Source organism: Notamacropus eugenii, chromosome 1 (assembly GCF_028372415.1).
Source record: "Notamacropus eugenii isolate mMacEug1 chromosome 1, mMacEug1.pri_v2, whole genome shotgun sequence".
Lineage (NCBI taxonomy): Eukaryota > Metazoa > Chordata > Mammalia > Diprotodontia > Macropodidae > Notamacropus > Notamacropus eugenii.
This window is the reverse complement of record NC_092872.1, coordinates 60,623,268-60,636,703: the sequence shown is the minus strand read 5'-3', so window position 1 is coordinate 60,636,703 and position 13,436 is coordinate 60,623,268. Positions and strand designations below refer to the sequence as shown.

Below are 13,436 nucleotides of genomic sequence, written 5' to 3'. Positions count from 1 at the left end.
TTAAATAATAATTTTATAATCAGAGGCTTTTTATATCTCCCGTGGACTATAGCACAGTGTCTTCAAGTCTTAGGGGCTCAGTAAATACATGATTAATCAACAGTTAGCTTTTCTGCTCTTTTTCTATTCCCGTAGTGCCTGGCACTGTGCTCAATGCTGAATACATCAGTGGTAGTTACATGTGCTAAAGTCAGACTTCCTCAGTTTTTAGTATGTGCTTTTTAATCAGAATTAGATTCAAGTACTTCCCTGATAGAAACACTGGATTTATTAATATGAGTGAAGAATTAAAAAGTTGTGAAATGTAAGGTACATTATTTTACAGGTCTAGTGGAAATGAAGAATTGTGACTTTAACTAGAACTAATCCTGTCATAGTGAATCTTTGGGAAAATGTAACAAGAAAATGTAATAAGGAAAATGTTTTGAGCCTTTTGCCAAAATTTAATTATGTTTAAAGGTTTTGCTTCCTAATGACTTCTCAGTTAAATCTGAGTACTTTTGTTGAAGTTTTAAGCAGTAGGTTTGGACATCTAAGTGTGTCTAAAAGTGAGAGCTCTGTTTATGGGTCTGAAAGAAATATTTGATAAAAACAAGTTGGAGTTTTTAAACAGTTAGTGATACCTGTAATAGTAATAAAGGGCTGCTGGTAATGATAGGTAGGTGTATTTTCATTTTTTCCCCATGAATTTTGGATTAAGGTAGACACAGTCATCTACTTGAGTGTCATATCAATGAATAGTCTTATGGAGAACCTCAGTAGAGGGACTATGGATTGAAGAAGTTTAAGGCGACCATATCTCTTCATTCATGGGAGGTATCTGTTTGTAATTTGTCTACCTTACATTTTCCCTCAGCTTAATTTTAAAATTCTTCTTATAATGCCATGATTAATTTTCTCTATTTCTAGGTTAATATGGATGATAAGTTTGGACAGATCATGGTTGAGAACCTTCGAAGACGACAGTGTGACCTGGCTGGAGTTGAAACCTGCAAATCCTTAGAGTCTCAGGTTGGGACAAGAAAGCATTAATGTAGTTTTTGTTAACAAAGGCCAATTTCCCTTTCCTATATAAAATAAATTTAGGGATTTTCTGAATACCTAATTTTCTAAGCAGTCTCACATCCATGAAAACAAAATATATTTTTCTATGGTTGACTTCATATATTTCTAGCAAAAGTCCTATAACCAATGTACCTTTTTTAAATAAAAAACAGTTAAATTTTTGTGGGAAATTTTAAGGTGATTGTTATAGTGAAAATGAGGTACCTGTGGCATAATGGATGGAGAGCTTGCCTTAGAGCCAGGAAGACCTGAGTTCAGGTCTCCCTTCTGACACATAATGGTTATGTGACCCTGGTGAAATTATTTAACCTCTCAGCACTCTAAGCAAGTCTCTTAAGACCATAAGTCACAAAGGAGGTGCTGAGCTGCATTGGCAGAAGGAAACTGGGAATCAGAGAGTCACCTCCCTATACTTCTGAAACCACAGGTCCATTCCTCCTACCTCCCCTATGGTGAAAATGCGTGTGTGTGTGTCTGTGTATCTGTGTCTTTGTATGTATGTTTGTGTGCGTGTGTGTCTCTGTGTCTCTGTGTTTCTGTGTGTGTGTGTCTGTGTGTGTGTGTGTAAGATATGCCCATTTTCTCTCTAAAAGCTTGATGTGCCCACGTATCTAGGCCTTCTCCTCAGTTTACATGATCAGCACAGATGCAGCCTAAGTTGATATTTCTCCTCCTCTTTTGGGGAATCATGTCAGTAAGTGCTGAGAGCATGACTGCCATGAGGGGATGTAAACCTCTGAAATGAAGGGTTTAGATGAGATGATCTCTAACATCCCTTTAAACCTGGATATTCTCTGCTTCAATGAAGGGGATGTCTAGAGAATAATCATAGGTCTCATTTATAGAGCACTTTAAGGTTTACAGATATTTCCTTTCCGATAACTCTGAGGTAGATGTTGAATTATGATCTTCGTTTTAATAGTGAAGTGCCTGAGTCTCACCTAAATTAAGTGATTATCCCAGCTAATTCATACATTAGTGAGTTGAACCCAAGGCATTAATCCGGAGAACAATATGGGGCAATTTCTAATCAGGTGCTAAATTGTGTGGTGTGGACTTGGAGGACTTTTGGAATTCAGAAATCAGTGGTGAGTAGACACTGGAACAGACTCATGAAAGGAGGTCATTTCTCAGGACAGTCATGATGATTTTAAAAACTATATGTACTCGGAACACAAGAAGTCAGGTACTACTGAATTTTTGCCTTTGTATCACACCATCACCTCGCACAGTGCACACAGTAGGTGCTTGAGAGTGAGTATTTGAGTTGAATTGATTTGTATGTCGGTTCTGTTTTATCTGCACTTGCACATTCCAGAAACAGCGTCTGCTGTCAAATGGATGGGAGAAAGCTTCTGCTGTTGACATGATGGAATTATATAGCAGTCTGCCCCGAGCTGAAGTGAGCAGGTATTGACACCATCTTTTTTGTAAGTGGAAATCTCTTCCAGGTGGCATTTCTTCGGTAGTTCATTGTGTATTTGTACTGTAAAAGTTTTTTCTCTTAGAATTTTATTATTTATGGCTGTTAATACTCCCCACTCCAACATACACCTTATTTCCTTATTAAATCTTTTAATGTGGAAAGAATTAAGAAGATAGGTTTTGAAATCAGTAACCTGTTATCTTAAAGGTAACCTCTCTAAATATCTCTAGAGAACTTCATTAGCTATTGTTTGAGAGAAAGTTTCTGCCAGCCAGATTTTGTGATTGTTTATTTATTTACAGTTGTGTCTAATTCTTAGTGACTCCTTTTGGAGTTTTCTTGGCAAAGACACTGTCATGGTTTGCCATTTCCTTCTCCAGCTCATTTTACAGATGAGGAAACTGAAGCAAACAGGGTTAAGTGTCTTGTTCAGGGTCAACACAGATAGTGTCCGAGGCTAGATTTGCATTCAGGTCTTCCTTATTCAAGGCCCAGCATTCTGTCTGTCAACCAGATTATTTCAGTCAAAATAAATAGTCGTACATGGAAATATCCCAAAGCAACACTTGGAATAGAAATAATTAGTAAATCTTATAACTTCTATAAAGTCACCAGTAGTTTTAAGTGAACTAGTCACAGCCAGCCCTTTATTAATCACTTCACCGTATGCAAAGCGCTCTGTTAAGCTTTGGGATACAAAGCCAGGCAAATCATCCTTTGCTTTCAAGGATTTCACATTCTAATGGGTGTGAGCTCATGATTTTACCCTGAGTGTCACTAAGAAAAGAAAAAGAATTACAAAATCTTATAGTTAAAAGGGACCTTGTCTGGTCCAGTTGTGCCCTTTTCAGCATTCTCAACTTCAACATTCTCAACAAGTTGTCATCCAGCCTTCACTTGAGCACTTCTGTCCCTTGCTGCCACCTTCATGAGCAGCTGTTTTCATTTTGGGACAGCTCTAGAAATGTCTCTTTTTCTTATATTGAGCTCAGGTATGCCTCCTTGCAGCAGTTCTGCCTTCAAGGACCATGCAGAATAATTCTCATCCTTCTGAGTGACATCTCCTTTGATGAATTTGGAGATCATTCTCTAGTCTCTTCTTAAAGTCTTATGTTCTCTAGCTGAGTTCTTTGGAATATCCCACCTTCCTGGTTGGTGCCTCTGAAAAGGCATGCCATGCTTCAGAAATGGAGAGACCAAGGCAGAGGACAGTAGGGACTGTCCCTTCCCTAACTCTAAATGCTCTGCTTCTAAGATCTGATGATAAGAGTTTATGCAGAAATTTTTAGTTTTATTATCTTTAGCAGATATGCCCTACTTTCTTTCTTTCTGCCTCTTACCATAATGGTTTAGGCATTAGATACTTGCTCCTTTTCCTTCAGGTAGTAATCTAGAAGAGTAGACTTTTCTACCTAAGATACCATTAAATTTGCTGATTCATCCTTTGCTTTTCTTCATAGAAGCCTCTTTTCAGTAATTTGAGTAGCATTATTGGTTTATAAGAAGTGGCCTGACTGCCTAACAGAATTAACTCCTTGACTGGAGTACTTCCCCTCCACTGCCCACCCCCTGCTCCCCCACCCCCCAAGTAACCAGTTGTTGGAGCCCCTGTTATACGTACAGGCCCATGCTAGGCACATTCCCATTCTAGGCCCTAAATTCCCAAGTGTGAGAATACAGCCGGGGGCAGAATGGATAATGTGGTGGGCTGGGAGTCAGAAAGTCTTAAGGTTGAATCCTGCCACGGACTGGGTGACTCTGGACTTTGCCTCTTGGCGTCATTTTCCTCATCTGTAGAAGAGGGATAATAATATTGCCTATTTCACAGGGTTGTTGTGAGAATCATGTAAGATGGTGAATGTAATGTGCCTTGTTTATTTTAAGGCACTGCGTAAATGTTATCTATTAGCTTTTATTTGTATCTAACTTTCTAAAAAATGTTATATTGGTACTTTTTTTCATGCTGTTATCACCTCCCATGAACTCATTCACTTCACCCACTAGCACCTTCCCTTGTAGCAAAGAAGTACAGGTAAGCAAAACAAACATATATATTGACTACGTCTGTAGTCCTTATAGAGGGAACTTGATATTATTAAATGGTAATAACAGTAATCCTGAGATTTTAATTGCAAATGGTGATTTTTAGAACAAACATAAAAAATAATAGTTCACATCATGTATTAAAGCCTGGAATAACTCTGTGAGGTATGTAATTAAGCCCCATTGTATAGATGGGAAAATCAAGGCTCACAGAAGTGAACTGAGTTGACTAAGATCCCATGCATGGCTAGTAAGTGTCAGGGCTGGGAGTCAAAACTAGGCCTCTTTCCATTATCCAGTGTGTCCTGTTTCCTTTGCTTTGCCCTTATTTTGGAAATGCTGTGATTCTTTTTGGACCCCCCCCCCCGGATACTGTGTAGACCACTGGCTGGCCCTCACTTCTGGCAGAGAACACAGTTGTAGTTATGGCTATTCCTATGTCTTATCTTCCTTATGTTACCACATACAGTTTGTCGCTTTCTTCTAAATCTGGTGATTTATATTCTTGGCCTTTGTGAGCTGAAGCTCAGTTGCTGTCCACTCTGCAGGCCGCTGATAAGGCCAAGAGCTTTAACAGGCCAGTGGTAAAAGAAGGCTCCAGGTCAGCAGCTGCCTTTCCATCTGGTCCCCCAGACTAGGTTATGAATTAGATTGCTGCAGATGTCCTTACATAAAGACGGTGTTTCAGTTACATCCTATCCAAATCATTGGCTTCAATAATCTTTCACATTAACCGCCTTGTGTGTTAAATTAGAATCTGTTAGAGATATTTCACAAGGCAATCTCATCTAAAAATACAATAAGATTTGCTAATGCATTCAAGATAAAGAAAATGCCAAGTTAATCAAGGCTATTCAACTTAATTCTGCTTTCTAAATTTAAAAACAAATGTTAGGCAGACTTCTCTTCACCAAAATCTTTCTGGGATTTACAGTACCGTGATTCCACTTTTTTTACTTTTTGTTTCTTTAAAGCTATCATATATCTTTTGGTTCTCTCCTTTGTGGCCTTCTGTGCCCCTGGGAGCTGCTGTGGCACCCTCCTCTGTGTGCCCTCTTAGGAAGCATCTTCCTAGATTCTGATGCCATTTCTGCTGTCCGTTTGTCCTCCTAATAAAGCAGCCTCTTCTGTAGCATGATACTGTTGATCAGTCAGTCAACACAAGTCATTCTGATTCAGCAAAAACAGTCCTGTGTCTGGAGTCTGAAGCCCTGGGTTCAAATCCTAGCTCTGCTACCTGGCCCTTGTGTGTGACTTTTGACAGGTTACTTTTCTTCTTGAGGCTTCCATGATTCTTCTGTAATCAGAAGGTTGGATGAAGCAATCTTTAAGGTTCCTTGCAACTTTAAATCTGTGATCCTAAGTCTTTATTTAAAACCTACTATGGAACTATGTGAACCCACAACACTGAAAGTTGTGAGAGATATAAAACAAGTGTAAAATCCTCATGTTTCTCCAACTTCCTTAACAACTAGTGGCATTCACCAAGAGCAGAAAAGTGGCCATCATTACCTTGGAACCTTGCTATTACATTGTTTGCTCCATAGCTGCATTCAGTCTAGATAGATCTGTCTTGTACCACCTCTGAGGGTGTTTAATGACTAGCTAGAGGACTTTGTATTATGTTTCTTTATATGTCCTACAGAATTGAGCTCATGGCTTCATAGTACACCCTCGGTAAATATTTGCTGTCTTAATGGGCAGTTCATTAGTATGGACCTCCAAGGACAGGGCTGGAGCAAGGTTGTAGAGTATTTAAATTCCCTTAGTAACTAGTCATTAAAAAATGTGGTTGGTAAATTTTTAAAAATTTTTCTTTGTATCCTAGATTGGAGAGAGTACTATGAAACATTACCTAGAACATAATTTTGTGAGTCCCAGATTCTACTGTAAAAATCAAAAAACTATTGACAGTTCCTAGAAAAGATACTCAGCTGCAGGATTATTTTTAGATTTCTTGGAAGTCATATTCACTGGATTCAAGAAACAGGGCACACAAACTGTGGTGGGATAGTAATAGCAGTACAAAAACAGCTCACATTTAAGTGCTTTATGGGCTGGATTTGCATTTATGCTCATTTAATCCTGAGGATGACCATGTTGCAGTATGTATCATGAGTCACTTCGCTTCTCCGTGCCTCAGTTTCCCTTATCCACAAAATGTGCAAATTATATAATCATGATTTTACAGAAAAGAAACTCAAAGTTTCAGAGGCATAGCGCGAGAAAATGACCTTTTAAAAATCATGATGCTGGTGATGCCTGAGCCAAGATTTGAACTCGGACTTTATGATCCAAGTCCTGTGCTCATGTTACAAAGACTTTCTGCAAACGTTTTGTCTTCGAAACAGTTGCAAATATAGTTGTAATAGCTGAATTGCTGCTAAAAAAATTAAACATTTAAATTTGCATCCTGTATAGACAGAATTAGGAGATTGATGTTATAGAACAGCATTTAGGTTTAAAATCCTGACTGTGTTTTTCCATATTAATGTGCATTTATGAAAAAAATCAGCATTTACATTTTGTGAATGCTAAGAAAAACATGTTGCATTTTCAGTAATTAGGTTTTTGACCTAAATATTTGTGCCCATTTCTATTTTCCATATTTATACTCCTGTAAACATACATATGATTTAATTTTTTTGAGAAAGGAAAAGTACCCTTTTGCCCCCTAATTAGATATTTAAATAAATTTTGCTTTCACATGGTACTCATGCATGGAAAAAAAAAACCCCAGTTTTACTGTTTGTAAATGAACAAATTGGTAGCTTTAGACTTAGACTAAAAAAAAATCTCTTACAGAATAGAAGCACTTGAGTTCCTTGATGAAATGGAGCTTCTTGAACAGCTTATGCAGCATTACTGTCTTTGTTGGGCAACAAAAGGTGGAAACAACCTAGGTAAGTTATTATGAATAATAATAGCTAGGATTTATGTAACATTTTCTACTTTATAAACTGCTTCCTTTGAAACATCATTCTGTAAGGTAAGTAGCACGAGTAATATCTTGTTTTACAGAAAGCAGCAAGGATTATCGCATTTTTTGTCTTTGTATTTCCACTGCCTAGCACAGTGCCACACAACCTTGGTTGGTGTTTAATAAATGCTTATTTGTAGATTGGTTCATAGAGAAAATGATGCCCCAAGAGGTTAAGTGACTGTGCTAGAATCAGGACTCACATGGGGGTCTTTGACTCCGACCCCAGTGCCCTTTATACAAAGTCAGACTATTGATGTTTGTTGACTTGACTATTCCAGAAGGCCAAACAAGTGGAATTTTCCTTTAAAGACTGCAAGCATTTGAAATACTCTAGCCATGAAAGAGTGTAAAATTCCATTATTGTGTCCTAAAGTACACTGGAGTGCTCTGGTCAGGAAAGTATAGGTATCCTATCAGAGTCCCGCCTGATTTGGAGAATTAGTTGGTATAGCCTTTGTACCCTACATGTTCTTGTGGCCCAGAAAGAGGGGAGCTCTTTAAACTGTCCCTATAAAGAAAGATAGGATAGAGATTTTCAGGTCCAGTGTGCATGCTCATCTGTTGGCATTTCTCGTGTGAGAGGGTATAAGCTTGGCAGTGGTTAGTGGCCCTCATTGGGAACTCAGAGGAGGGATAAAGAGACATCTTCTTTTCCTCACTTGATCATACAGATACTCCAGTGGCATTGGGGGTAACAGGGGTTGCGATATAAACACTTCATGTGTTTCCTGAGAGCACTGATATCAGTCGGAAGGAAAACTCTATTATGTATAATAATTAGTGATGATGATGTTGGTAGGATAAGAGTCTGGACCTACATAATTTCAGTAATATAGAGCAAAGGTTTCAGACTCATAGGAGGTATAAACTAATAAAAAGTATTTGGGAAATGTTTAATAAAGTAAGTAAAAATATAATACAACATAGATAATGTTGATTTGTGGTTTTATAAGTCAGTATGCTGCCCTCAGGGATCTGTTTCTACTTGAGTTAACAATACTGGTATAAAATTCCAAGATGAGGAAACACCCTCTACCAAAGAGGATGGTACTGTTTTAGCAATTTATAGGATAAAGAGTTGTCTAGAGCAGTAGGAGATTGATTGGGGGTCACAGAGTCCCAGTAGACCCTCAAGAGATGAGGTAAGACTTGAACTGAGGTATTCCTGGCTTTGTGGCCAGCTCTCTCTCCATAATACCATACTGCCTCTATGTTGTTGGTGTTACTATGAAAATAATTGAACACCTTATATGCTTGACACTGTTAATAACTGTCCAGGGGTGCTCATATTATAGTAACAAAAATAATAATAGCTGCCATTTATATAGCACTTCATTGTTTACAAAGCCCTTTACCCATATTACCTTCTGATTTGATCCTTATAGTGGGACTGTGAGGTAATTAGGCAAGTATTATCAGCTTCACTTTATACACAGAGAGAGTGTGGGTGTCCATGGCCACACAGCTGTTATGCTAGAGGTGGTAGGTCTTTCAGTCAGCCAGCATCAGCTAAGTGTTTCCTAAGTGCCAGACCTCTAACAAGTGCTGGGGATACAAAGAAAAACAAAAACAGAGTTTTCTCTTTGAGGAATGCACATTTTTATGGGTCAAGACACTATTCAAAAAATTATCTCCATACAAAAGTTTTATACACAAAGAGCAAATGGGAGGCAATTTCAAGGGGAAAGCAGTGGGGAGAGAAGAGGTGGGAGGACTGGGAAAGGCCTCTTGCAGAAAGTGGGATTTGAGCTAAGTTTTATAGGATACCAGTGATGGTACAGTGGTTAGAGCTCTGGGCCTGGAGAAAACCTGAGTTCAATTCCAGCCTCAGACACCTCTTGCTTTGGATCCAGTTCATGTAGTTTTGTGATTTTTCTTCAGCTCCATTCAGCAGCGTTCAAATCGGAGCCAAGACTAGAGGGTGGAGGTCATCTCAGGTTGAGCCACAAAAAAGGCATAATCTGTGAAAAGAATTAAGGGGATTTGAGTAGAATAGTGGATAGTTGAGCTAGTTCTCTAACATATTGAAATAGGAGAAGTCGGGGAGGATAGCCATTGCAGGGGTGATGACCTGGAAAAGAACTGAGGGCTAGAGGACCTGGAAGTAAAGGTGAGAACAGAGAAGAAGGTTGGGGTAGTAGAGCTTAGGGCAAGATGAAATAATCAAAGATTATGATCAAATAAGGGAATTTGGGAGTTAATGAACATGGAAGTATCACACTTGTGGGTGATCATCAAGGGCATGACTATCTCTTAGTTGAGGAATGGGAGGTCATGGGAGTTGAGTAGACTGAGGAACTTGGAAGTTAGGGTGCTTGAGAGAGTATCGCTATCAGTGTTGAAGTCCCCTAGGCAGGAGTTGGGGTAGAAAGAGACTGGGGCACTAAACTTATTTAGGAAGGAGGTAGAGGAGGGTCCTGGGGATCAGTACATAACAGCTGCCAGAATCTTAATTGGGTGATAAATTTGGATTGAGTGAACTTTAAAGGAGGAGGGCTTGTTGAGTGATGGTGTCAGTGAGACAGTCTGAACGTGGCAACTGACACTCCCCAAGCAGCTCTACACAGTGCAGGGGGCATCACTTTGAGGTCAGAAGACTAGCATTCATGTTCCAACTTGGCTGTCTGTGGGACCTTGTCTAAGTCTAAGTCACTTAACTTTGCTAGGTCTTCATCTTTAAGGTCCATTCTAGCTCAGGATCTTAATACTCAAGTCCCAGTCTTTCTGCTCAGAGTCCTTTGCTTTTCCCACTCTTCAATACTGCTGGTACAGACAACCACACAGGACATAGCTTGGGCCCTAGGAACCTTTGAGGCAAAGGCGTCATGTGCATGGACCTGGGCAGTTTTGTGTCCTTTTCAACAGAGTTGAATAAAAATATTAGAAGAAGCATTTATCAAGTACTTAAAAAATATGCCAGACAGTGTGCCAAGAGGTAGAGATACAAGTAACAAGCCAAAAGAAGATCCTGCCTTGAAGGAGCCTTTATTCTAATGGTAGCTGATAGTACAGAAAGGGGCACTGCAAAGTCAGGGAGCGGGGGTCGGGGAGGAAAGAAGGGAACGAAGGTGCCGGGGCCAAAGTCTGAAGATGGAGGGGAGGAGTGGGAGTGGTCTGAGGGAGCAGGCAGCTGAGGTATGCTGGCCACATCCAAGGTTGGCTATGAATGGATATTAAAGGATGAACGCATATGGTCTACGGAAGCATTTCCCCCTGGAGATATCATAGTTGTTGGGAACATGAGTGGGAAATGAAATTATTTGTTTTGTATTTACTGGGATTTATCACCAGTAAATATTCATATCACTGCAGAAACAAACACAAATGGCAACATGCTTGCTAAGCTGGGACATTTTTCCTTACTGGGTTCCTTCTTGGAACATTGGTAAGGACAGTGTGAGCACGAGGCCAAAACTGCAAACAGTGGGAGCAGGAGATCAAGTTAACTAAATCATTAAAATTTAGGTAACATATGAGTTAGGGTGAAGCAAGGAAGATGGCACGTCAGTGATAATGGGGGCTGTCTTACTGTTTACTTAAGAAACCATCCATCCTAACAAAGGGAAATTATCCACCCCCAAACCAGATTTATGTTCTTATTGGGCAGAGGAAAGAGTGGAGAGGGATGCCGTTTTATGAACTGTCATGAGCTTTAATACAGATTCATGACTTTGACTGTATGGAATTCAGGCTATTAAAATTCATCTAATACCAACAGAATGAGTAGAAATCACCACTCTAGGTCCCTGTCTCTAGGATGTTTTTTCTTCGTAGACAGCGTTAATGTAGGACAAAAGCACATCTGTCACTTCTGTTTTTCAGCTTCTCTAGTTCATTGAGGGCTAGGCTAAACATCCTCCCAATTGTTCTCACAGGAGGTTTGGGGAAGAGAGTTTTTGAGCAACTTGAGCACAAAACTCTTCAGCCTTATTGATAGTAGAAAAATCTTTATATATAGAGTCACTTTCTGTGACTAGAATCTGTTAACATTAGAAGTTGCATATGTGTCTTAGAAGTCTTTCTTACCTCTAGAATATCCCTCAGTAGAGCTTTTCTATCGGTGAACCTCTGTTGCCCACCTTAGCCAGCATTGCTGCAAAATATGGGACATTTCCTTATTCCCTTTAAGGATCGGACAGATTTGCTTTGGCTCTAGTAGCCAACTCCACATTTTAGGAGCAGTTTAAAAAATTCTTTTACCCATTTAAAAGGAAAGAAAAACAAGTTCTTACAACAAATGAATACTTCCTGCTGCTTTGGTATTCATATACTGTCAGACCTAGAAGACAGATTTCCATACTCTTTGGTGGATCTCATCTGGAGGACTTCAAATGGACATAAATAAGAGTTATGCAGGATAAGAAGGCATGATGGGTTTCATTCTGAACTTCTGCAGAGCTGTTGACTGAACAGATTAATTAATTGAACTGTTTCAAAAATCTTAGTGCAGTTTTAGGTTTTTATAACTTCAGAAGTACAGATACTGCAAACTTATAAAAAGCATAATTTTAAAGCTTAATTATTTAATTTTCTTTTGCAGTTAACTTGATTTTGTGAATTTTGAATAATTTTAATTTTTTATTTCGGTATCTCTTAAAGCTAGGATTATAAATGTAATCCTTTCAGTCACTGAATAGCAGCAGGTGAAAGTTTTTACAAAGACTGAAGTGATGGTGGTTATGTTGAATCTTAATAAGAAACATCAGTATCTTAAAATTTTAAATAACTTTTGAAATGTTTTTATAAGTTTGTAGCATTTATACTTATGTTATTAAAGCTTAAAATTGTACTAAGACTTTTGGGACTCTGTGTGTATGTGTGCATGTGTGTGTGTATGTAATTCATGTAGTCATATACAAAAATCTGTATAGTGAAAATGACACAAAAACTACTAGGTACCACAGTGCAAATGTTGGCTGCCATGGTGACCCAGACCCTCGATTTGTCAAATCCCATTTTAGACTTTCTCTTGTTTCTGTCTGTGAAGCATGAATATTTAATACTGCATGGTTACAGTGGGAAAAGCTGTGAATTAGAATTCAAAAGACCTTAGTTGTGTGCCTGACCTTGCCATCAGTTTTCTGTGTGACCTTGGGAAAAATCACCACATCTTTTGCCTTCACTTTTATTCTCTTTAAAATGTGTTTTAGATTAGGTGACCTTTAAGGTCCGTTTCAGCTCTAACGATGAGTTTGTGAGGGGCTTGCACAGTGCCATGTAACAAATCATTGATAAATACAGAATAGAATCCAGATCTCCTAAGTAGACATGCTTCTTGTTTTTATCCTTAAACGATTTGTTTTCTTCTCCCCTCAGGTCTCAAGGATATCACCTACAAATAATTTCTTCAGGGAAGTTGTTGAGCCAGAAGCCAAAGCTACCATTCCTTCCATGGAAGAAATGCTTTAGAGCTTTCTGCAGTGAAACAACAGTGCATGTACACACCTCACTCTTCTTGGTGTCTCCCACACTTCCAAAAGACTCTAGTAACCGGTGTTGCTGGGGATGTTTCCTGGTGGTTTATTGTGTTAATAAAACTATTGTCTTTATGAGCAGATTTGGGCTTTTCTTTTGCTCTCCCCATCAGAATCTGGTGTTTGAAATTTTCAGACCCAAAGAGTCCCCTTAACCAAGTTTGCTTTATGAAAAGAGAACAGTCAAGTTCATGAGCTGCTGTTGCTCTTTCACTCTGAGTCCATGAATCTTTTTCAGTGAGCTTTTGAATCTCCTTTTCCATTTGGCTAATTCTGCTTTTGAAAGCATTCTTCTCCTCATTGGCTTTTTGAACCTCTTTTGCCAATTGAGTTAGGCTGGTTTTCAAGGTGTTAATTTCTTCAACATTTTTTTGGGTCTCCTTTAGCAGGGAGCTGATCTGCTTTTCATGCTTTTCTTTCATCTCTCTCATTTCTCTTCCCAGTT

The 13,436-nt window shown here is 38.9% G+C and overlaps 1 protein-coding gene across 2 annotated transcripts in view; it reads left to right on the top strand.

Moving 5' to 3' along the window:
* LCMT1 (leucine carboxyl methyltransferase 1) overlaps positions 1–13,072 on the top strand; it is an 85,813-nt gene extending 72,741 nt beyond the window's left edge. Inside the window, exons 8-11 of one of the 2 annotated variants that reach the window (XR_011965919.1) lie at positions 910–1,011; positions 2,384–2,495; positions 7,340–7,437; positions 12,834–13,072. Coding sequence is in view for 1 of the 2 variants with exons in the window: in XM_072603887.1 (XP_072459988.1) it covers positions 910–1,011; positions 2,384–2,475; positions 7,340–7,437; positions 12,834–12,859 (318 nt within the window). In the remaining variant the exon portion in view is untranslated. The remainder of the gene's footprint in view (positions 1–909; positions 1,012–2,383; positions 2,496–7,339; positions 7,438–12,833) is intronic. The other variant, XM_072603887.1, reaches the window with a different exon arrangement.
* The last annotated feature ends 364 nt before the right edge of the window (positions 13,073–13,436 follow it).